This window comes from Hemibagrus wyckioides, linkage group LG08, assembly GCF_019097595.1.
Source record: "Hemibagrus wyckioides isolate EC202008001 linkage group LG08, SWU_Hwy_1.0, whole genome shotgun sequence".
Classification (NCBI taxonomy): domain Eukaryota; kingdom Metazoa; phylum Chordata; class Actinopteri; order Siluriformes; family Bagridae; genus Hemibagrus; species Hemibagrus wyckioides.
Genome location: NC_080717.1, coordinates 9,848,354 through 9,869,835, shown reverse-complemented (window position 1 = coordinate 9,869,835; position 21,482 = coordinate 9,848,354). Strand labels below are relative to the sequence as shown.

Genomic DNA, 21,482 nt, shown 5'->3' with positions numbered 1-21,482 from the left:
CTCTGCCTATTTATCTGCTCTGACCACACAAGCTTTTGGGTAGCGAGTCATTTTCTAAGGATTATGGATCATTATGAATTATGTTTCCCCACATGGCCAGTGAGAGGGTCTTTGTGTTAGACTCTTGTACCTTTTCATTATGTCATGTTCCCGACTCCTGGGGCTCACCAGTATTCTCTTACATAAACAATTACAGACTGGAAGGTACAAAAAGATGAGCTAATGCTTTTGCAAGGCTCTTGGGAGCAAAGTCAAAGAGCCACCTGCGTGCACTGTCGCACGCAAGAGAGCAAATTGTCTTTACTGAGTAAGTTGCAAATTGTTCAGTGTTTAGTGGTACTCCTTTTTGACTGATAAGATGAAAAGGTTGAACCTCAGACAACAGTTTTTATCATCCAAAGTCAAATCCAATGGTTATGCAACTGGCATGTCTTTCTTGCTTTTGCGTGTATATTGAATGTGTATGTATGTAGGGCAAATTCTTTTAGCAAACCTTTTTTGTTTGTTTGTTTGTTTTTTATTGTGACAAAGTGATGCCACCCAGTGGCCTTGACATGTCTAGTTCATGGTTTCAGCAACTTTTTGTTGCTTAAACTAAGCCAGTTTTAACAGGATTAAGCATTATCTGCTTCCAGATTAAGTTCAGATTCACATAGCACCAAACTTGTGAAAAGTATTGGGGGTTGCTTATATAACAGCTCACAAATTCATAACCATACTCCTTGCGCAAATGTGTTTCAGCTCACTGTATCAGAGTCTGAAGATAACAGCAATCACCGCTGACAAGGAGTGGTGAAAACACTGCCACTGTTCAGGAATTTTCCGGGGTTTTCATTGATCACTTCCCCTCACGATGGAGGCTGCAGTTGTAACTGCATCCCAGTGTTGTGAAAGAATCATATGGATATTACATAAACCACTTACTTTTTTACCATACTATGTTGTATGCTAGTATGTTGCTTGGGACATAGCATATACACTATATATGGCAAAATGTTTGCAGACTCCTTACTATCACAGCAATGCGGAGACATTCCCCAAACTGTTGCCACGTAGCTGTATAGGATATCTTGTAATATATCATTAGCATAAAATTTCCCTTCACTAGAACTAAGAGGCTAGTCCAAACATGTTCCAGTCTGACAATGTCCCTGTACACAAATTGAGGACTGTAAAGACGTTTGAGTGGAAGAAGCTACTGACCATGTCTGAATCATTTGGAACCTAGTACACCGAGGCCTCCTCACCCAACATCAGTGCCTGACCTCACTAATGTGCTTGTGGATGAATTGGCAAATCCACCACAAACTATTAACCGTATAGTGTATATTTACCTTTATTTAAAGGGTATAACGTCTTGAATAAATATAGGACGGATTAAATCAGAAATAATGAGGTTCCTTAAGCTGTTGTAATGTACCCAGATATGCTGACTAGCTTGTGCACGCATTTTTGGTGTTTGTCCTTTTCTTTGGAACTAAGGACATTGGGTTACATTGATGGAGCATTGTATGTTTGTATAGTCCCTTTATCTGTTTTTTCTGTCGCCATTGTGACGACCAAGAGGTTTATTTTCTATCTGCCACCCTGATAAGTTTGATAAGCCTGCCCAAGTTCAAAAGAGACTAAAACAGGTGAAATGTAAATGGAGTTCACGTCTTTGTGTTTTCCTCCTTGCCATACTTCCTGGCTTTTCTTGTTTAAAAAAAGCTGAGGTAGTGTTGTGTCCCCAGGGTAGAGTGTTTGTCTCCTGCTCTAGTACTTTAGCTACACACAAGATAATGTGTATCAGCGATGCTGTGAAAAGTGATGTCATTTTCACTCGAGCTGTTTTCTTTCTCTGCAGCGCAGCAAAGGAGATTGTGGAGGATGTGAGGCAGGGGGCCGGGGAGCGTTACGGGGCAGAGAAACTATCCGAGCTCTGCAAACTGCTGCCTGATGCTGAAGAGGTACTTGAAGAGATGCTTTCTGCCCTATGGCAAGATGTCTGTACATCCTCAGCTCTGTCTGGAATACACTAGATTGAGCGTAGATTTGCTGCTATTTCACTAAAATCTCACATGCAGCTATCCCACTTTCTTCCACACGTTATTATTAATGCTGACTAGCCTGGTAGTGGCTGATGAATGCACTGTTGATGTATTTGTACATTTAGGTATAAGAATGGTTTGCAGATTCATAACAAAGTAACTCCCCAGTATCATATTTTTTGGTATATCACAGGATCTACTTACAAACTTCATCAGCATTAACAATATTACCTTTGGTTCAACTGTTTTCTTATGACAAAATCACACTGGATATTTACATGCTGCATATTTTAAGTATTGTGCACATGAAAATACTTTCTAGATTTTAGTACAAAATACATTATGCAGTCATAGTGCCACTGGCATTAATGTAGTTAAAAGTACTGAATTATTTTACATATGTTTCGTTTCCCTTAGAGGTAATGGTAATTATTTCTTCATTTAGATGTAAATTAGTGGAATGTTACTTGACCTTATGGGTACAGTATTGCTAGCTGTTGATTGTTTTCATTATCTGTTCTGTCTTTTACAGGAAGCACGGCTGAAAATATTTAACCAAGACCATAGTTTGCTAAGAGAGCCAGATCTCTTCATGCTCTTACTCATTGAAGTACGAAAGTAAGTAGTTACTCATCCAACCATTTCATTACCACTTCTTTACTAAACTGGAAAGCGTTAACACATTTTCAATTTCCTTAGTAACAGTTTACCCCTCCCAGTAAATACAGTGCACCCTATCAGCACTTAGTGTCTTATCACCACCCCCACCTACGTAAAGACAAAGCAGAGGCAGTGTTTAATTGCTGTTGATTGATCAGTCATGTTTTCCTCCCATTCTTCCTGGCCAGTGTTCGCCTGCGCCTGGATGCCATGATCCTCCAGCAGGAGTTCGACCCCGCAGTGACCTCTCTGTGTGTGGCGGCCAGATGTCTGAGGGAGGCAGCTCGAGGTAAGGCATCAGCAGGGGGGCTTTGGCTCTTTCCTTTCAGCACACTTCATCCACATTCATTTCGAGTCACTTTACTCAGCCTTGTAAATCACCTTCATGTGTTGCTCCCCCAGTACAAAACATTCTCCTTTGCAGCTCTGGTGTTTCAAGATGGAATGATTAATAGACTATGTAAAACCTTATGAAGGAACAATGAACAAAATGTGCACTGATTTATATCAAACCAAACCAAGCACACAAAAAGAGCAGTGCTGAACATCATGTTATGTAAGGCATAGATGATCAGTGCTTCTATTACCCAACACCTTCCAAAAACTATCTAAGGCATGCTTGTACTCTAATATAATTTAAAAAGAAGCATGAGAGAGGATTTTAATGTGACCTGCATGGTACTAAATCAACTTCTGTTGTTGCAGAGCTGCTGAGTTGCCACAAACTTCACTCCATCCTGCGTCTGGTGCTGAGGGCAGGGAACTACATGAATGCTGTAAGTGTTCACTTCAAAGGTGCTTAAAAGCCTCTGGTGTGACTATGTCTTTGTTGGGGGTGTCCTTGCTGTGAGCCCACTGGCTCTGATATGCTCTGTTTGTTTAAGAAGTCACGCAACATGGAACACAATCACACTGACCTCACTTTTGCCCACAGGGAGGTTACGCAGGGAACGCTGCCGGCTTTAGGATCGCCTCACTGCTCAAACTGGCCGACACCAAAGCCAACAAACCAGGCGTGGACCTCCTACATTTTGTTGCCATGGTGTGTATTAAGTCAATTTCTATTGTCATCTTATCCATTGACATGTATACAGTGGGATAAAAGAGAAACAGCTTTCGAAAAGAACCGTTTTGCATAATTCCGTCACATAAGAGCCTGGGGCTTGGAGATGACCATTTGAGTTGTCAAAGTTCATGAGTAGCTTAAAAACATGACAGGGAAAAAAATATATATCACAACCATTCACCAATAATTTGAGGAGGAATCATCCCTTTTACTGGTGATTGTGAATAACTAATTGCAGCTATTACTAATACTAATATTACCAAATGGCTATCACTAATAACATTTTTTACAATTTTAAAGAATTAAAACCAGTATCTCTTATCTTATCGTAATCATGACCATGTCTTTGTGGTTCAAATGCTGAGGGACTTGATCTTCTTGCTGCTATTTTCACACCAATAAATTGTAAAATCCAACATTGGAGCACATAAAGATACAGACGTTACGCTGGTAAAACTGCGGCTTGCTTGTGAATGGAATTTTTGCTGTTACTGAGAGGTGTGTGTCAGAATTGGAAACCCACTGGAACCATCAAAAGTGCGGACATTTTGACTTTGAGAGTTCAGATCTGAAGCTTGCTGGATGGAGAAAGGCTGTGTTGATTAACTTAGGAGGACACTGGATGTTGTGCAGTGCTTGTAAGACAACAGTTGGTACATACCGTGTCTGGTGTAAATTGTGCTGTACACCATTTATTCATACGTCTTCAGTAATACAGCTTTATCTTGGTCAGAGTCACTGTGGTTTAAATGTCCACCTAGGGTCAAAGGAGAATATCACTGGAAAAAGAAAAAATAACTGCGGGAAGAAATAGTGTTCTAAGGAATTCCCTCAGAAAGAGAGATTTGTCTGAGATTTCATCTGTCATGCACAACTCTGATGCAGCCCTGACTCCAGCGGGAGCAAGGAATTACATCACTGCTAGAATTGTCTGCACTCAGCTCAGACACTGTGTTGTGATTGAGACTGTAGAGGATGATTTCATTGTGTTTCTCTCTTTGCACTTTGTTTCTGAATGAGGCTGAGGGGTTCGTGTTACAGTGGTGACGTAAGAGCCGAGATAGTCGTGTGAATAGCGTGCCATTGTCTAGCATATGTTTGTAAGTGTCCTGGATACTCTTAGCTAGGTAACACAAAAGAAAAGTAAAAACAATTCCTGTCCTGATTCTTGGTTCGTGCTGCATCGTTGAAACGTTTCATAAGTAGAGATGAATCTATCTGATCCTGAATATTGGAACTGGAGCTGATGCAGCCATGAAATATGAGAATCAGATCAGATTTGTTTTCAGTACTTTCCAAGCTGCAAATGAGTGTAATGTTTACTGATTGAGCACAAAGGCTCAAAACACACCACTGTTGCAACTCTGTGTTTCGACTTGGATGTTGGAATTAGATCAATGTAGTGTAGTGTAAATATACATGTTATTATGAAACATCCTCATATTAGGCCTTAACTGTTTTTGTATTGACAATAAAGGCAGCAATTTATCTTTGCAATATCAGTCAGTCAATACCAATATCAATACTCTATATGGCAGGTTAATCTTGCTAACACATGTAAGGACATGCAGTTTTTTGCCTTGGTTTTTGATTGATGTGTTATGGGATATGCCCACATTTATGAACATTTATACTCGAAGTGTAACTGAACACATTATTTAGAATGAACAGATAATGTGTTCTAGTTGTGTGCCGATACAATCAGGAGACGCCTTTTTTTTATCCATATGTTTTTTAAGAAAGATTCACACAGCATCATAAATGTTAACTTGGCATCTACTTAAGAATAACCTGTGTTTAATGGGACAGGATTGAAAATTGCACAAGTTTTTTTTTTTTTTTCTCAGTGTTTGGTTATAACCTTTTCTTTCCTGTTTAGGTCATGCACACTTTACAGATCTGAATATTTGGAGCATTAAGAGCAGGGACTGATGGTGTCATTGCATTATAACCCAAATTTACACCATTTTGGATTTTTGCACTCAACACCGATTGAGTAATTAGACGCTTGTATGTAATGGATCATTGTGATTTGTTTTCTGCTGCAGGAGGCTGTGAAGAAAGACGAGGATCTACTGACGTTTCCCACCCAGCTGAGTCATGTCAGTACAGCATCAAGGTAAGTTATTTAAGCAACCTGTAAACCTGTTGCAGGTTTACTATTCATATTTATGGGAGTGCTGAGGTAAAGTGAGGAAATTTTAGTAGAAATATTTTGCATTCAAATTAAAATGTGACCCGTTCTGCGTTAGGCTGTCAGAGGAGACCGTGCTGGAGGATCTGTCCCGCTTACACAGTAGAGTAGAGACGCTGCAAATCAGTGTGCAGACAGATTCAGAGATCGAACAGCAAATGAGACCGTTCCTCAAGGTACAGTCATACTGCGATTTGAATTATCTTAATTCTGCACAGTGTGTGTGAATGTTCAGTTGTATCCAGGTAGCAACTCACTGTCTTTTTTATTTGTTTGTTTTTTTAAGACTGCAAAGGTGAAGCTGATGGAAGCTGAGGACCAGGTGGAAAGCTTGCGTAAGACCAGCCAGGCCTTGGTGGAATTCTTCTGTGAAGATGAGAGCTCCTTCAAACTGGAGGAGGCCTGTCATGTCTTTCACTGCTTTAGCCTTCGCTTCCAAAGAGCTGTGCGGGTAAATACACCACCTGTGCTAGATACATGCATGACATTGTACTGCGTTTGTGGAATATGTGAGATTATCTAATATTTATTCACACCGACCAGGCATAACCGTATGACCACCTGCCTAATATTGTGTTGGTTCCCCTTTTGCTGCCAAAACAGCCCTGACCCGTCCTGCATTGTTTATTCTGACATCTTTCTATCAGAACCAGCAACTTTTTCAGCGGTGTGAACAACAGTAGCTTGTCTGTTGGATCAGACCACACGGGCCAGCCTTCACTCCCCATGTGAATCAATACCACCCACTAACAAGTGCCATGAGGAGGAGATAATCAGTGTTAATCACGTCGCCTGTCAGTGGTCATAATGTTATGGCTGATCAGTCTATTTTCATTTTATGTGTGTGTGTGTGTGTGTGTGTGTGTGTATATATATATATATATATATATATATATATATATATATATATATATATATATATATATATATATATATATATATATATATATATATATATATATATATATATATATATATATATATATAAAAAAATACACATATATGTATGTGTGTGTATTCCACAACACAAGAATAAAAATGAGCCTTACTCACTGCAGACACTGTAACCATAACAACACTCTTCTACACTCTTGGCAAGTATTAGCTTGCTGTTAGTCAGCTTGATGACTAGATTAGATTCATTAAAAGTAATAAGATTTAATACAAGATTGGTTTGCCCTTGTTTGCCTTCACTGTGGTTTTGGAGGGAAGCCGTGTATTTATAACAAGGGATGAATATTTATTAGCTGTCCATCAAACAAAGATATGATCTGTGAAAGGGCATTACAGTGAAATTCAATGGCTGCACATAAATGTGAACATGACTGTTTGCTGTGGCCTCATGTTAGAAGGATCATGCATCACTGCATTGTCTAATGGAAAATGTTTACCTTAATTTTTGGATTTTATTTCCCAGCTTCTTTAAAGCTCTTCTTTAGAGCTCCTTTGTTTTGTTTGCTAATTTTTTTTTTGCATTAGTTCAAAAACATGTCTGATATGTTGAGCAAATAGTGTTTGTCTCCGCTGCTTGGTTTGTTCAAATATTCTCAGTATTTACGATTTTATTTTTCGGTTTTGGGGGCAAATGTATTGTTGCACTACACCGTATTCAGAACATTTTTGGAAGGAAGTGTAAATCAGACTTGTGGGATGAGAGACATGAAAATGTTTGACTAAAGCTGGTTTTGTTTAATGTCATACACTGTAGTAATAATTCAGTTTACTTTTACTTTAGATAAGCTAGCTATCCATGGTTATATGCGCCATTAGACCACTATTATTTAAAAAATTGGATATAATACTTCACTTTCAAACTCTGTTGACTGATGAATTCATAAACTTGTTTTTATGGAATACAACAATTGCTCCTAGGTGTCTGTTCTAAGGGAGTTTTGTGTGAATTAACAGGTTTTTCCTCTGTATAGAAAAACATGAATTCTTGTCAGCAAAATTTGCATGGGCTCTTCCAATGCAATGGACAACAATTAGTCTCAATATTTTGTGCTGGAATTAAAAATGCTTGGCGGTCTGTTTGGGCTAGCTAATGCCTCATTCAATAATTACTTTAAATTATTGGTCTAAAACAACATACAGAGGGCTGAGGGTCTTGTTTACATTTATGTTCTATGGGAGAAGATATGTTTTAAAGATATGTATTTAGAAACCGAATTCAATTGTTTTTGTTCTTTTATACATTCTCTTATTTACTCTTTCACATGTTGTGTCTCAGGAAAACGCTGAGCGTGAGCTGCAGGAGCAGAGGCGTGCCGAACGGCAGCGGGAGAACCTGGAGAAAAGGCGTTCACTGGCAGTCTGTAGTGGCTCTGAGCTCGATGACCTGGAGCGCACTCTTGAGAGAAACCTGAGCTACACCTGGAGCCGCCGCAGCCTCCGCCGACAGCCGCAACGCTTTCATAGCTTTCAGGACAAGAGCTTGGACCACAGTACCCTTCAGAGTGAAGACCTCCAACAGCCATTAAAGTCAGAGGGCAACAGTAAAAATTCCCAGCTTAGGAGACATTCGTGGAAGGAATGTGTTAAAACACCAAATGGTTCGAATGGAATTAAAATGGACTCTGAATTGTTAGAGGAATGTGTGTTGCAAACAGACCTTGATGGAAATGCGGCAGCTACACCCGAAACAACTGTTACAATACAGCAAGAGAGGGAGATGAACACATCACCAGTTATGGGATTAAACTCTAACAAGGTAATGAAAGTTGAAACGCAGGTTAACAAAACCTCTGAAAGAGTAAAGCATGTAAAGACGGTCCCAGATTCAGAAACGGACTGTATTAAAGCTAGCACCCTGGAACTGCTATCTGACAGAGTGGCTGTACAGGCTAATGCCAAGATCTCGCAGGGATCCTGCCATCTAGAAATCTCGCCTCAGTTGGCGCAGGAAGCTGGGCCAGTCAGCCCAGAGAGAGAACGACTGTACACACGGGTGGGTGAGACCTTGGAATGCCACACTCTAGTGAAGGGTCTGCACTCATACGAAGCTCTTTCGCCCACTGGACAACGGGCAGCACCGAGCCACTGCTCAAAATGGAAAAAAGAGCTGGAGGCTGAAGAGAAAGATGGTGCAAGCTTGCCCCAATGCAGGGAAACTCCCAAAATGCCTAACAAAAGTCCCTCTAAAAGAGGACTGGCCTCACAAATTGGGCCTGGTAACAGCTCCGGCATTCCGAGAGCACGTCCCAAGCCAGAGCCAAGTTCGGCTGAGGGACCAGCAACCCCTCGTGGATCGCGTTCAACCCCTTTACGTTCCGTCTCCATGCGCTCGTCAGCAGTCACACGGCCCCGCATTATCCAGGTTGAGTTGAAGCGCAGCATCAGCACAAGGGATAAAGCAAGTGCCCAGTCTGACAGAGTGGTGAAGCAGAACTGCCAACCTACTGAAAAACCCAGCCCAGAGCAAAACAAGACACTTCCCAGCAGTCACCAGCAATTAGTTAGGGGTTCACCCTTGCGTGTTTCAAAGTGGTTCACGCCCCATTCAGAGTCCCAGAGCCCATGTCAGACTCGCACCCTCCATAGTCCAACTGCAGCTACAAACACAAAGGCCGTCCGGACTGCAGTTATCAATGCAGCCAAAGCCAGATCAGCCAAGAATGCAGACACAGCGTCCTCTAAGGCAACAGCAGGCTCACGGACTGCTGGCCCTAAAATCCCACGACCTGCCACTCAGCCCATGTGGCGATGAAGTTTGACCTCTGAATATTTTCAGTTAGTGCTGACTGATGGACCTCTGGACGTGTCTGTGTCTGTTTGTGTCTTTAAGGTGATTTTAAGGTCATTGTGTATGCAGGTATTTGTACTAAAAGCAAGAGGGATTGAATGAACCTGTGTTCTGGGTTGGACTGAAGTGACTCCAATGTTTTTTTTTTTTCCCTGCTAAACCGTCAATTCAGTCCTTTCCCCTAGCTCTGTCTGTCCAAAATGCCATTCAATAAAGGAACCATTCATTCTGTTTGCTCGGTAGGGCCTGAGACCAGGGCAGGGAAAAGGATCCTTACGAGGATAGTCACTCCTCTCAGAGTCTTCCACTGAATCAGGTGTCCCTATGTGATTTGTCCTCACTTTTCAGCAGGGTGACTGTTAATGATGGAGAAACAATCCACAGAGCTGGATGCAGAAGTGCCTTTAGCTCACCCACTACCTCTGAACACTAGCATGCTCTGTGCAGGCTACAGAGCACCTCTGGAGAGAAGTCAAAAAGGAGTTTCTGATGGAACATTGCTGTAAAGGCTATTATTTTTTGGACCAGGACATATTTGTTGTTCTTAGCTTTGTCTGTCTTCATGTTATACCTTAGATTTCAGTGCATCACGTGGCATTAAGTGTAAATGCTGAACAGGTAGAATGAGACATTTGCACTGTGGTATAAGGACCTTAATCTAATAATGCTATTTTTTTTTTTATACTAGTCTACCTAAATAGGTAGAGTCCACATTCTACCCAACAGTCCTTACACCAGGTCAGAGCAACTTTAGTTCAAATTAGGTACAAAGTCATTCATTGTAGGCTATGTGAAGGTAATTGGGTCTTAAGTCAGTCCAAAAAAGCTACATGAGAGATGGTGCCTTTTATGTTGTATTGCCTCTGTTGGATAGAGGTCTGTGCAATGCTGCCTATTGGTATGGGGCTTGTCCCCCCCTTTTTTTACCTTTTCTCAACCTGATGCACTTTATGAGACCTGAGAGATTAATAATGAAGTTTGTGTTTTGTGTTGAAGAAACATTTGAAAATATCTATTGTAATATTTGCATTTGTAAATAAAAACTATTAAATAAAGACGAAAATGTCCATTTTGACTTGGTATAAGAGAGAAGTGAAGCCATAACATGATTTTTCTGGTCACTAGGAATAAATCAGTCCATCATAATCATCTGCAGTTATTGTGGTGTGCTTCATGGTGCATCCAGAGCCTGTCTTCAACACTGTGATGCTAGTCCATCTCGTGGCACCATGCACACACTTTCCACTCACAATCACACCTAGGGGCAGTTTGGATTGTCTGATCGATTTACTGGCATGTTTTTAGCAGGTGGAAGGAAACCCATGTGGACATGTGAAAAAACATGCAGAACTCCACACACAGGGGACCCTGGATATTTGGTATGGGCTTGATACTGCAATAAAAACATTAGATCATATCTCCTGGCATATTTAAATACTTTTAATCCTGAAACACTGGTAATCCCCCCAAATCTTCTACATGAACACAGACCATGCTATTTTAAAATGTAACACAGTTTAGAGCATTTATATATGAGATGCATTATATCAATTTGGAATTGTTATATCCACAAAAACACCAGTAAGGAGTTTCCCCATTGATCCAGTAGATGGTCATGAAATCATCTTTATCAGATGTTGGCATTTAGTTGAAAGGGTGGGAACAAATGAACATACAGACTCATTTTCAAGGTCTCAATACTTCCCCTTCCATAGTTATGCTCTTTATCAGCCTTTGCGCCCTGCCCTTCAGCTCTGCTCAGTGTCTCTTTTTGCTCTCCCCCTCCATCTCTTGACACACTCACCCTCAAGCTTTTAAACGTTGCCATGGAGATGCCGGGGCTGTTCTGGAGAATTCCACCCCACCAAAAGAGGGGACAAGCATCCGTCTGGGGGTCTCGGTGGGAAAGTTCCTGTGATGAGACAGAATGACGCCAGCTCTCTGGGGGAAAAGCAATAAAACTTGGTGTCTCTTCGTGTGTAAAAGCCTGATCATCAGTCAGGATGTCTTCACAGGGTTGACTGGTCTGTATGACATCAGAAGCTGAAAGGATGAGGAGGTGAATGATGGGCTAGGAAACATTTGTATTGTTTTCAATTTATAGAACGTTAAAGCCTGGGCCTTGTCACTTGGAAAACAGTAATAAATTTAGCATAATAAAAGTCTTTAATTTTTTAGAATGTTATATGTTGTTAAGTGGATCACTCTAATTCATCAAATGCCCATAGAAATACAATTGTTTCTGATTTTTACATCAAGTATTTGTTGAAAATTTTGTAACATTTCAAAAGATGCGCTACATACACTATATTTGCAAAGGTTTTGGGACACCCCTCCAAATCATTGAATTCGGCTGTTGTTTTTCAGGGACTGGGCTTGACCCCTAAGTTCCAGTGAAAGGAACTCTTAATGCTTCAGCATACCAAGACATTTTGGACAATTTTATGCTCCCAACTTTGTGGGAACAGTTTGGAGATGACCGCTTCCTGTTCCAACATGACTGCGCACCAGTGCAAAAGCAAGGTTCATAAAGGCATGGATGAGCGAGTTTGGTGTGAAGGAACTTGACTGACCTGCACAGAGTCCAGACCGATAAAACACCTTTGGGATGAATTAGAGTGGAGACTCTGAGCCATTCTAAGACTGGGACGTCTGCCTTTACATGCACATTAATGTAATATGGAGTTGGCCCACACTCTGCAGCGATAACAGCTTCAACTTTCAGACTTTCCACAAGGTTTAGGAGTGTGTTTATGGGAATTTTTGACCATTTTATTAGAAGCACATTTGTGAGGTCAGACACTGATGTTGGATGAGAAGGCCTGGCTCACAGTCTCTGCTCTAATTCATTCCAAAGGTGTTCTATTGGGTTGATTTCCTAAAACATTAGGACATATTGCATTGTTAAAGTATAATACATTGTGGATCTCTTTTGCTAGCTGCTAAAATACAAGTCAAGCTCCTGAAGGTAAAAGAATGGTGAATCTTTGCCAACTGTTATTCCGAATCCATAATACTGCAAATTGTCCACAATGTAGACAAAGAATGGTATTTTAATACAGTAGTTCTCCCAGCTTCACCAGGAGATTTCAGCAGTGATTTTTATTTTTCCATTTATGTTTATTATTAAAAAAAAATAACTGATAAGCAAAACTGTTCGTTCAGTGCAAAATAATCTGAGCTTTTTGGGTTATTCATACCACTTTGTCAGGTTTATACTGCCATCTAGTGTACAGTTGGAGAATCGCTCTGAATTTGATCTTACTTTATTTTCTTGGAACAAGGTTTATGAACGAGGTTGAAAAGCCCAATTAGACTCATAGAAACATTGATATGTATGATTAGGTAAAGGCTGGGATTTAAAAGAAACAAAACAAAAAAAAAAACAGGAAGACTTGCATGAAATCACTCTTGTAAAATCTTTTTGGAAAGACCCTTATTAAGTTAAGTAGCCTTTATTTTTCACATGTACATTATGTATATTACTGCACAGTGAAATTCTTTCTTCACATATCCCATCCTTGGAGGGTTGGGGTCAGAGTGCAGGGTCAGCCATGATGCAAAGCCCTTACAGCACAGGGGTGGGGGTGGTTGAGGGCCTTGCTCAAGGGCCCAGCAGTGGCAGCTTGGCAGTACTGGGGCTTGAAGCCAGATCTTCCGATCACAATCCCAGAGCCTTAATAACTTGAGCCACCACTGCCACCTATTAGAGATTTACTGGCTAACATAGAAAAAGGAAAGTGGGCATGGTGGTTTACTGGTCAGCATGTTTGCCTCGTGCCTCTGCCCTGTGCTTCAGAAATTTCCTCCAGGTGCATCAGTTTCCTCTCCCAGTCCAAAAATATCTGTGGTATTGGCATCTCTGAATAGTTTGAGGTGTATGTGTTTGTGCCCTGTGATTGGCAGCCCATCCAGTGTAACCCTTGCCTTGTCCCCAGAGTCTCCTGGGATAGACTCTAGGGTCCCTGTGATGACACTGTTTAGGATAAACACTACAGAAAATGGAGAAATTTTTAAAAGATTACTTATTTATTTATTTATTTATTAACTGGAAGTTATGCTTAAAGTTTCAGAAAACCAAATGGAAAAAAAAAACCCATTATTTTTTATTATCATATTTATACTTTAACAGCTTTTTTTGTGTAAAAGCTGCAGTTTTGTTTAAGTCGTTTTTAGCTATGCATATTTATTTGTTTTATTTTTAAGTGCATTTGAAACAAATTTTAAAACCTAGCAGATTTAAAAAGAAAACTCTATCGGATTGGCTGGTTTTTGAATCAGAATCAGTATCAACATTTAAGAAGCATGGTGTTGTTCCATATCTAAGCCTTATATGAAATTATTCTTTCTTTCTGTCTTTCTTTCTTTCTTTCACATTCCAGCTAAATGGTATAAAAAAAGTAAATAAAGAGATCCAGCAAAATTAAAATATCCTGAAAGATTAATGAAATGACTAAATATGACAAACAGAATACAGTGATTTTCAATTGTAAGGCAATTCAAGAATTCAGTAATAACTGTTACGTTACTATTTAATTTACTTCAGTAATGAACATTTAACTGAATTTGGTCTTTGCTCTTTAATTGTTAGAGAATTTTAATACATGCCCAAAAAAATCTGTTATTTTTTCTGCGCATGTGCTGAAACTCAGGTTTCGTGCTGCGCATGCACGAAATTGCTACCAACAACACATTATAACATTACATTATTAATAGTATTATTACAACAGTATTATAAATACCTGACGTATAAATAAACTGACGTAATCGTTTCGTCATACTTCAGACAAGAAGTAGACGCATGCGCAGTAACACGGTTTAGCCTTCGCGAGGTTTCTATCCAAGCAAGCCACGCCCTTCTACGGTGTTGTATAAATCCGGTGCGCGAGGGCGCGCGTTCTTTCCGGTTCGCCATGGCGGTGTTGTATTCCTGTACATTGCACGAGAGCTTTGCTTTGCCTTTTAAGGATTTTTCTTGCTTGAGAGTGCCGTGGTGAGTTTATTAGCACATTATTCTTTATGATGTTTATGTTGCATCGTAATCATGTCCAATTTAGCACATAAGGCGCATTAAAAGCGGGTTTCTCCGGAGTACCCAAGTCATGTATTGTGTGAACTTTTTTCTGGGTTTCTCCTTTCCTGTTTGTTTCCATGTGTATTTCATTGCATTTGCAAAATGTGTAAAACTAGATCAGTGAGTTTTTATGGAAGTCTGGAGCAGGTTCCTGTTAACACCACGTGTTCGTGTCGGTGCATGTTCCTGATCATCAGGTCGCCGTTTCCCAGATCCTCCCGAATAAAAAATAAAGATGGCAAAAAAGAACGCAAACAAACCCTGCGATAAACCCAGAATTGTGCTTTTATTTTTGCCAGAATAACTAAGAATTTACGCCCAGACGAATCGAGTGATGTCATCACAAAGCGCGTTCTGCCCAGGCCTTTTTTTTGCCTCACGTGCGTTGGTCACGAGTACAACTATCACCCAAAAGTAATTACATGCATCTTTAAATAGTAGTACAAAAATTGTGCTTGCAGTTTCACCCAATCGAGTGGTTTTCCTGGGGGGAAGGCATCACAAATTTGAAAAAGCTGCTGCAAACTCGTGCATGTTTGCCTGCAATAAAGGCAAAACTCTCCAAAGTCATGGAGGGACTGTTCTTTCAGATAGTGACTATTTGAGACTTGAAACAGTATAAAATGTTTGTTCAGCTTTTTATACATTTTAATATTCGTCCTCCGGATTGGTCAAACACAATTTCTTTGTATTTACAGATGGCTCACTTGTCCAGCACTTCTCCAGGCTGACTTCGCTGCATCACTGTGCTGGTAAGCTGAACTTTCCATTAGCGATGAATAAACGTTTTATCCAGCGGCAGTCAGCTGTGCAGGCCTTTACCGTGCTTGATCTAGTGTTACTCTGCTGGAAAAGAAAGGCACTGCTGTTTAGGCTGTGCTCAGGGCTTGCTGTTTTAGCAGTCTTGTAGCAAGGCCATGGTGGTGTCTTGCCCACTTGAGAGTGGGCTGGTCACTAATCCCGTGTGGACAGCCCTAGTCTGTGAGCAAACATTGATGTATTGAAAAATGCTTGTTTTGGTGAATGAAATGGTTTTAATTGAGTTGTCTCTTGCAGATGTTTGACATTCGAAGACCCGTGCTGCCATGGCCTGTTGACTTGAGTGGTGAGGGGAATTTTGTTTAGATGAATGTTATGATGCACAACATCTACAAATTTTAATTCAATGACTGTTTTCTTATAGGCTGAAGGCATTCCTCAGGAACTGTGGCCTTAGTATGGTAAGTGTTAGTGCATTTGTTGTTGTGATACAAATAATGCTGTGATGTACTTAATTCAACACATCATTCTTACTGTGAAGTGAAGAAATTTTCCACTTATAATACTGAGCATAATTCATACTTCTGTGCTACTGGACATGTTGATGGGTTTCCTCCAACTCTTCTCTTCCTTCACAGGTGGTGTGCAGTAGGTGTAATAGCAAGGTCAGGCAATCCTTCCTGTTCGCTTGAAGCATAAACACCAAGTTGATACCATCATGACAAACTGTGTGTTTTCATGATGTCTTTTGTACCTTGGGAAAGCATATGCAGGGCTGGCACAGGTTTTGGCTATTTGTAGTCTAAAAGCACCTGACAAGAAGACCTGCTACAACTGTATACTTAATGCCATTTTAAATGTTCAGTTATATAAATGTCTGACTTGTATGTTTGTCTTGTAGGTTCATGTTTGAAAAGGGCTGACTAACCATACAAGACTGATCACTTGTGCAAGATCAAGGAAGTCTGGCTTGATGGTTTCCATATTTTTGTGAAATGTATGGATTCTTGTGTGGGTTTTTCTTTTATTTTTTTAATTGAGTCCTGAACACTGAAGAAATAAAGTGGAATTTGTGTCCATGAATTTTTCAAATTTCTTTAGTTAAAAAATATTCACCATTATGCTATGGTGTTTACCCAACCTGGGTTCTGCAGTATCCTTCCCTCCCTTGAGCATGTTGGAGCAGGGTAAATTACATCACTGTGGGCAATAAAGTATTAATGTTTCTCAGACACTTCAATACAATTTACCATGATTTATTTGGGTGTGGGAGGTGTAATTAAAGTGAAGTTTGATTTTCATTTAGAAACTTGAGTATAAACTGATTCTGATCAGCTGACTCCAGTCACTTTGTCTCGCTATAAAGGTATGGTATTTTGGATAATAATGGACTTTATTGAGGAATCGCATAAGCTTAAGATGTGGTGTAGGGGCGTTTCAGGACCAGGGCTGAGAAACACTTAGTTGTACTACTATATTGTTCCAAGTGATTAGAGAAAGTGTGAAGTACTATCTGCACCCAGAAAGTTGCAACATCACAAAATGGTAAAGCTTTACTTGAATAGTAAATGACCCATACATTTTATACTTGGACATAGGTCATTAAGGTATGTTTATTTGGAGCAGTTATGTTGATGATATGCTGCATTTAGATAGATGAACTTGTGTGCACAATTAAATTGCCATTAACAATCCTGGAGTGGCTGGACTAAAGCTGATAATGTTTGGGGGGTTTGTAAATATTTCATGGTTAAAAGTTCTTCAGTAATACATTTTTTTAATCTGATCAATATGTTCAACAACCTAGATTATAACACCTTTGGTGGCAGATCCAGGCCATCCTATTTTCAAGTGAGCAAAAGTATAGGAGAAAATGAAAATATCCCTGGCTCCCAATAACTGCATAAAACCAGTGACCCACTACCATCAGTAAAAGTAAAGTGGTACCAACAACAGCTTGATGGTTTATCTTCAAATTTGTTTTATCTCCTAAGAGATAAGGGTCTCAGAGATTTCTTGTCTTGCCCCATCAATAAGGATTGGGGATACATGGCCCCCTATGTTTTAAATTGTGTAGTGTGATGATTTGTATGGTGGTTTGTTCTATATGAGTTTGTAAGGCCGAGACCAAGAGACCAGACCAAGAGCGCACGCACTCACGCTCTCTCTCACTCGCTCGCGTTGGAAGCCGGCCCCACTTTCCAGAGATTTTTTTTTTTGTTTCCAGAATGGACGGACTTCACGTAGCAGATATCATAGTCACTTTTTTTTACATAAAGTTATTTATTTCGGAGGGTGTATGTTTCTAGAATGGACGGACTTCACGTAGCAGATATCATAGTCACTTTTTTTTACATAAAGTTATTTATTTCGGAGGGTGTATGTTTCTAGAATGGACGGACTTCACGTAGCAGATATCATAGTCACTTTTTTTTACATAAAGTTATTTATTTCGGAGGGTGTATGTTTCTAGAATGGACGGACTTCACGTAGCAGATATCATAGTCACATTTCTTGATGATACCAATCTCGTGATTATTCTTTTATTCGTGTATTTCGTTATTATTTTTAATTATTTTTCTTACTACTGCTACTTCTTCTACTATGATTCCTGTCCGTAACAGTCGTAGTAGTAGCATTTGCACTTATAACATGAGCGTCTTAGATGCTCCAACAAACAATTGGATGTTGCAGGTTTGTTCAGATTGTGTACAGTGTTCTTTATTTCTAGATATGTTCTGAAGTTTCCAATTCAAGCACTTGTGTAAAATCCCCTATGATAGACTCGTCTAGCAAATGCTGTAAACGCAGAGAGAGAGAGAGAGAGAGAGAGAGAGTGAGAGAGAAAAGAGAGCGCACGCACTCACGCGCTCTCTCACTCGCTCGCGTTGGAAGCCGGCCCCTCTCTCCAGTTCAGCTGGTGGCGGTAATGCGTCCAACTCCTGAAAAAAGAAGAAGAGAGCAGACATGTGGCTCTTGTAGTTGTTGCGGCATTTAAGTTGTTGCTCTGAATTGTTTTTAACGAAGTAATAATTGAAGCAAGAAAAGTATTTGTGGATGAAGTGGTAATAGCCTGTTCAAAAACACCTTACTTTCTCTCGCAGCAATCTGCTGTCTTATGTCAAGTGTTTTATTGATGTGGCATGAAAATAAAGCAAGAAGCTAAGATGCAGCGTGCAACGTGCCTGTTTAAATATTTTGTCAAATTAAGCAGAGTAAGATGTCATTAAGTGTTAGTAATCCCAAGAGGTGGAGAGGCGCGTGTGGGTTGCAGGTGGTGAGACAGAAAGTTTGATATGGATGAAGCGGTTGTTCTCTCCACCCAACAGCAAAGTGAGACGCGAATGAGTGACTTTAAAATAAATAAAAGAAAAAAAGAAAAGAAGTCATCTACATCGTACACTATAAAGAGCCCTTATTGAAACTGCTCTTTCGCTTACGGCCATACCACCCTGAGAACGCCCGATCTCGTCCGATCTCGGAAGCTAAGCAGGGTCGGGCCTGGTTAGTACTTGCATGGGAGACCGCCTGGGAATACCAGGTGCTGTAAGCTTTTTCACCGTCAAAAGTCTCTACTGCAACTTTTCAAACTCAAAAACACCTTCAACTTGCATTCATTTATTACTACACAGAGATCACACACAGAGACACATGTGACAAAATCAACAAGCAATCAATCACCTCGACACAAATTCATGCTCAAATCACAGAATTATCCTTACCTTATTTATTTTGCACTTCATTCATTCATTCATTCATTCAAACACTCACTCGCATATTCCTTTAAAATACAATTATTACTCTATTTTATTATTAAGAAACTTTTTTTTACATAAGGTTATTTATTTCGGAGGGTGTATGTTTCCAGAATGGACGGACTTGACGTAGCAGATACACTATTTTGCCAAAAGTATTCGCTCATCCATCCAAATAATCAGAATCAGGTGTTCCAATCACTTCCATGGCCACAGGTGTATAAAATCAAGCACCTAGGCATGCAGACTGTTTTTACAAACATTTGTGAAAGAATGGGTCGCTCTCAGGAGCAAAGTGAATTCCAGCGTGGAACTGTGATAGGATGCCACCTGTGCAACAAATCCAGTCATGAAATTTCCTCGCTCCTAAATATTCCACAGTCAACTGTCAGCTGTATTATAAGAACGTGGAAGTGTTTGGGAACGACAGCAACCCAGCCACGAAGTGGTAGGCCATGTAAACTGACGGAGCGGGGTCAGCGGATGCTGAGGCGCATAGTGCGAAGAGGTCGCCAACTTTCTGCAGAGTCAATCGCTACAGACCTCCAAACTTCATGTGGCCTTCAGATTAGCTCAAGAACAGTGCGCAGAGAGCTTCATGGAATGGGTTTCCATGGCCGAGCAGCTGCATCCAAGCCATACATCACCAAGTGCAATGCAAAGCGTCGGATGCAGTGGTGTAAAGCACGCCGCCACTGGACTCTAGAGCAGTGGAGACGCGTTCTCTGGAGTGACGAATTGCGCTTCTCCATCTGGCAATCTGATGGATGAGTCTGGGTTTGGCGGTTGGGTCTGACTGCATTGTGCCAAGTGTAAAGTTTGGTGGAGGGGGGATTATGGTGTGGGGTTGTTTTTCAGGAGCTGGGCTTGGCCCCTTAGTTCCAGTGAAAGGAACTCTGAATGCTTCAGCATACCAAGACATTTTGGACAATTCCATGCTCCCAACTTTGTGGGAACAGTTTGGAGCTGGCCCCTTCCTCTTCCAACATGACTGTGCACCAGTGCACAAAGCAAGGTCCATAAAGACATGGATGACAGAGTCTGGTGTGGATGAACTTCACTGGCCTGCACAGAGTCCTGACCTCAACCCGATAGAACACCTTTGGGATGAATTAGAGCGGAGACTGAGAGGCAGGCCTTCTCGTCCAACATCAGTGTGTGACCTCACAAATGCGCTTCTGGAAGAATGGTCAAAAATTCCCATAAACACACTCCTAAACCTTGTGGACAGCCTTCCCAGAAGAGTTGAAGCTGTTATAGCTGCAAAGGGTGGACCGACGTCATATTGAACCCTATGGATTAGGAATGGGATGTCACTTAAGTTCATATGCGACAATACTGCACTTGACAATACTGTTCTTGCAAGAAGTATTCCAGAACACCTGACCTTCGTGTCTTAAAATAACAACTGACTGTTTTTTGTTGTCATTACATATGGATTACTTAAGTCCATGTGTGTTATTTCATAGTTTTGAAATCTCCAGTATTGTTCTAGAATGTAGAAAATAAATCCCTAAACAAAAAACATTGAATTAAAAGGTGTGTCCAAACTTTTGACTGGTAGTGTATATACATATAATAATATATATATATATATATATATATATATATATATATATATATATATATATATATACACACACACACATATACACATGTGAATAATACAAAAAATTCTCAATTATCAGAAATACTGACAGAAATAATCCATCAACTCAATTATCATGAAGTCCAATTAAGCTGTTTTTTTTTTTTTTTTTATCAAAAATTGCTAATTTTTTCCCCCTTTCTCAAACCTTCAAAAAATTAGACACTTAATCAGGCGTTGTTTGACCACAAGAAACACCGGTCCCGTTGCCTTATGGGATAGTATTTCTGTCGTGCAGCATCACGGTGGCAGAGCAGTAGGTCATCCTCTACTGCTGTATTTCTCGTCTACTGATTTAATAATACTGATCAAATCCACACTACACTGCTATACAGGCTTTGGTCTACTTTATAGCAGGGGAGGAGAGATTTGCTTTCACATGAAATTTGAAAAGTCTTGCGAGAGTCTCGTGTCATTTATACACGATTTTGGATTCTCACTGAACCTCAGCACCTTAAAGGAGATAAATAAATAAACAAACAAGATAAAGTAAAGGGCATGGAAAAAGCTAAAAGCCACAACTGCTATCTATCTGAAAGCACTGTTAAACTAGC

The 21,482-nt window shown here is 40.2% G+C and overlaps 1 protein-coding gene, 1 long non-coding RNA gene and 3 other non-coding genes across 5 annotated transcripts in view; all 5 read left to right on the top strand.

The window, feature by feature from the left end:
- The window catches only part of fhdc2 (FH2 domain containing 2), a 15,546-nt gene extending 4,792 nt beyond the window's left edge, over positions 1–10,754 (top strand). Inside the window, exons 4-12 of the mRNA XM_058396181.1 lie at positions 1,847–1,949; positions 2,563–2,648; positions 2,879–2,979; positions 3,396–3,466; positions 3,625–3,732; positions 5,805–5,875; positions 6,009–6,126; positions 6,237–6,401; positions 8,181–10,754. Of these exons, the coding sequence (XP_058252164.1) occupies positions 1,847–1,949; positions 2,563–2,648; positions 2,879–2,979; positions 3,396–3,466; positions 3,625–3,732; positions 5,805–5,875; positions 6,009–6,126; positions 6,237–6,401; positions 8,181–9,656 (2,299 nt within the window). The 3' untranslated portion in view covers positions 9,657–10,754. The remainder of the gene's footprint in view (positions 1–1,846; positions 1,950–2,562; positions 2,649–2,878; positions 2,980–3,395; positions 3,467–3,624; positions 3,733–5,804; positions 5,876–6,008; positions 6,127–6,236; positions 6,402–8,180) is intronic.
- A 3,784-nt stretch (positions 10,755–14,538) lies between these two features.
- Positions 14,539–16,608, top strand: LOC131357393 (uncharacterized). The gene is made up of 6 exons (XR_009205260.1): positions 14,539–14,685; positions 15,465–15,518; positions 15,823–15,871; positions 15,950–15,986; positions 16,164–16,190; positions 16,427–16,608. It is a non-coding gene; the product is annotated as an uncharacterized LOC131357393 (long non-coding RNA).
- Positions 15,558–15,760, top strand: LOC131358761 (small nucleolar RNA SNORA74). The gene has a single exon (XR_009205681.1). It is a non-coding gene; the product is annotated as a small nucleolar RNA SNORA74 (small nucleolar RNA).
- Positions 16,023–16,099, top strand: LOC131358762 (small nucleolar RNA SNORD63). The gene has a single exon (XR_009205682.1). It is a non-coding gene; the product is annotated as a small nucleolar RNA SNORD63 (small nucleolar RNA).
- A 2,351-nt stretch (positions 16,609–18,959) lies between the features above and the next one.
- On the top strand, positions 18,960–19,078 carry LOC131358429 (5S ribosomal RNA). Its single transcript, XR_009205430.1, has one exon. It is a non-coding gene; the product is annotated as a 5S ribosomal RNA (ribosomal RNA).
- Positions 19,079–21,482: the final 2,404 nt, after the last annotated feature.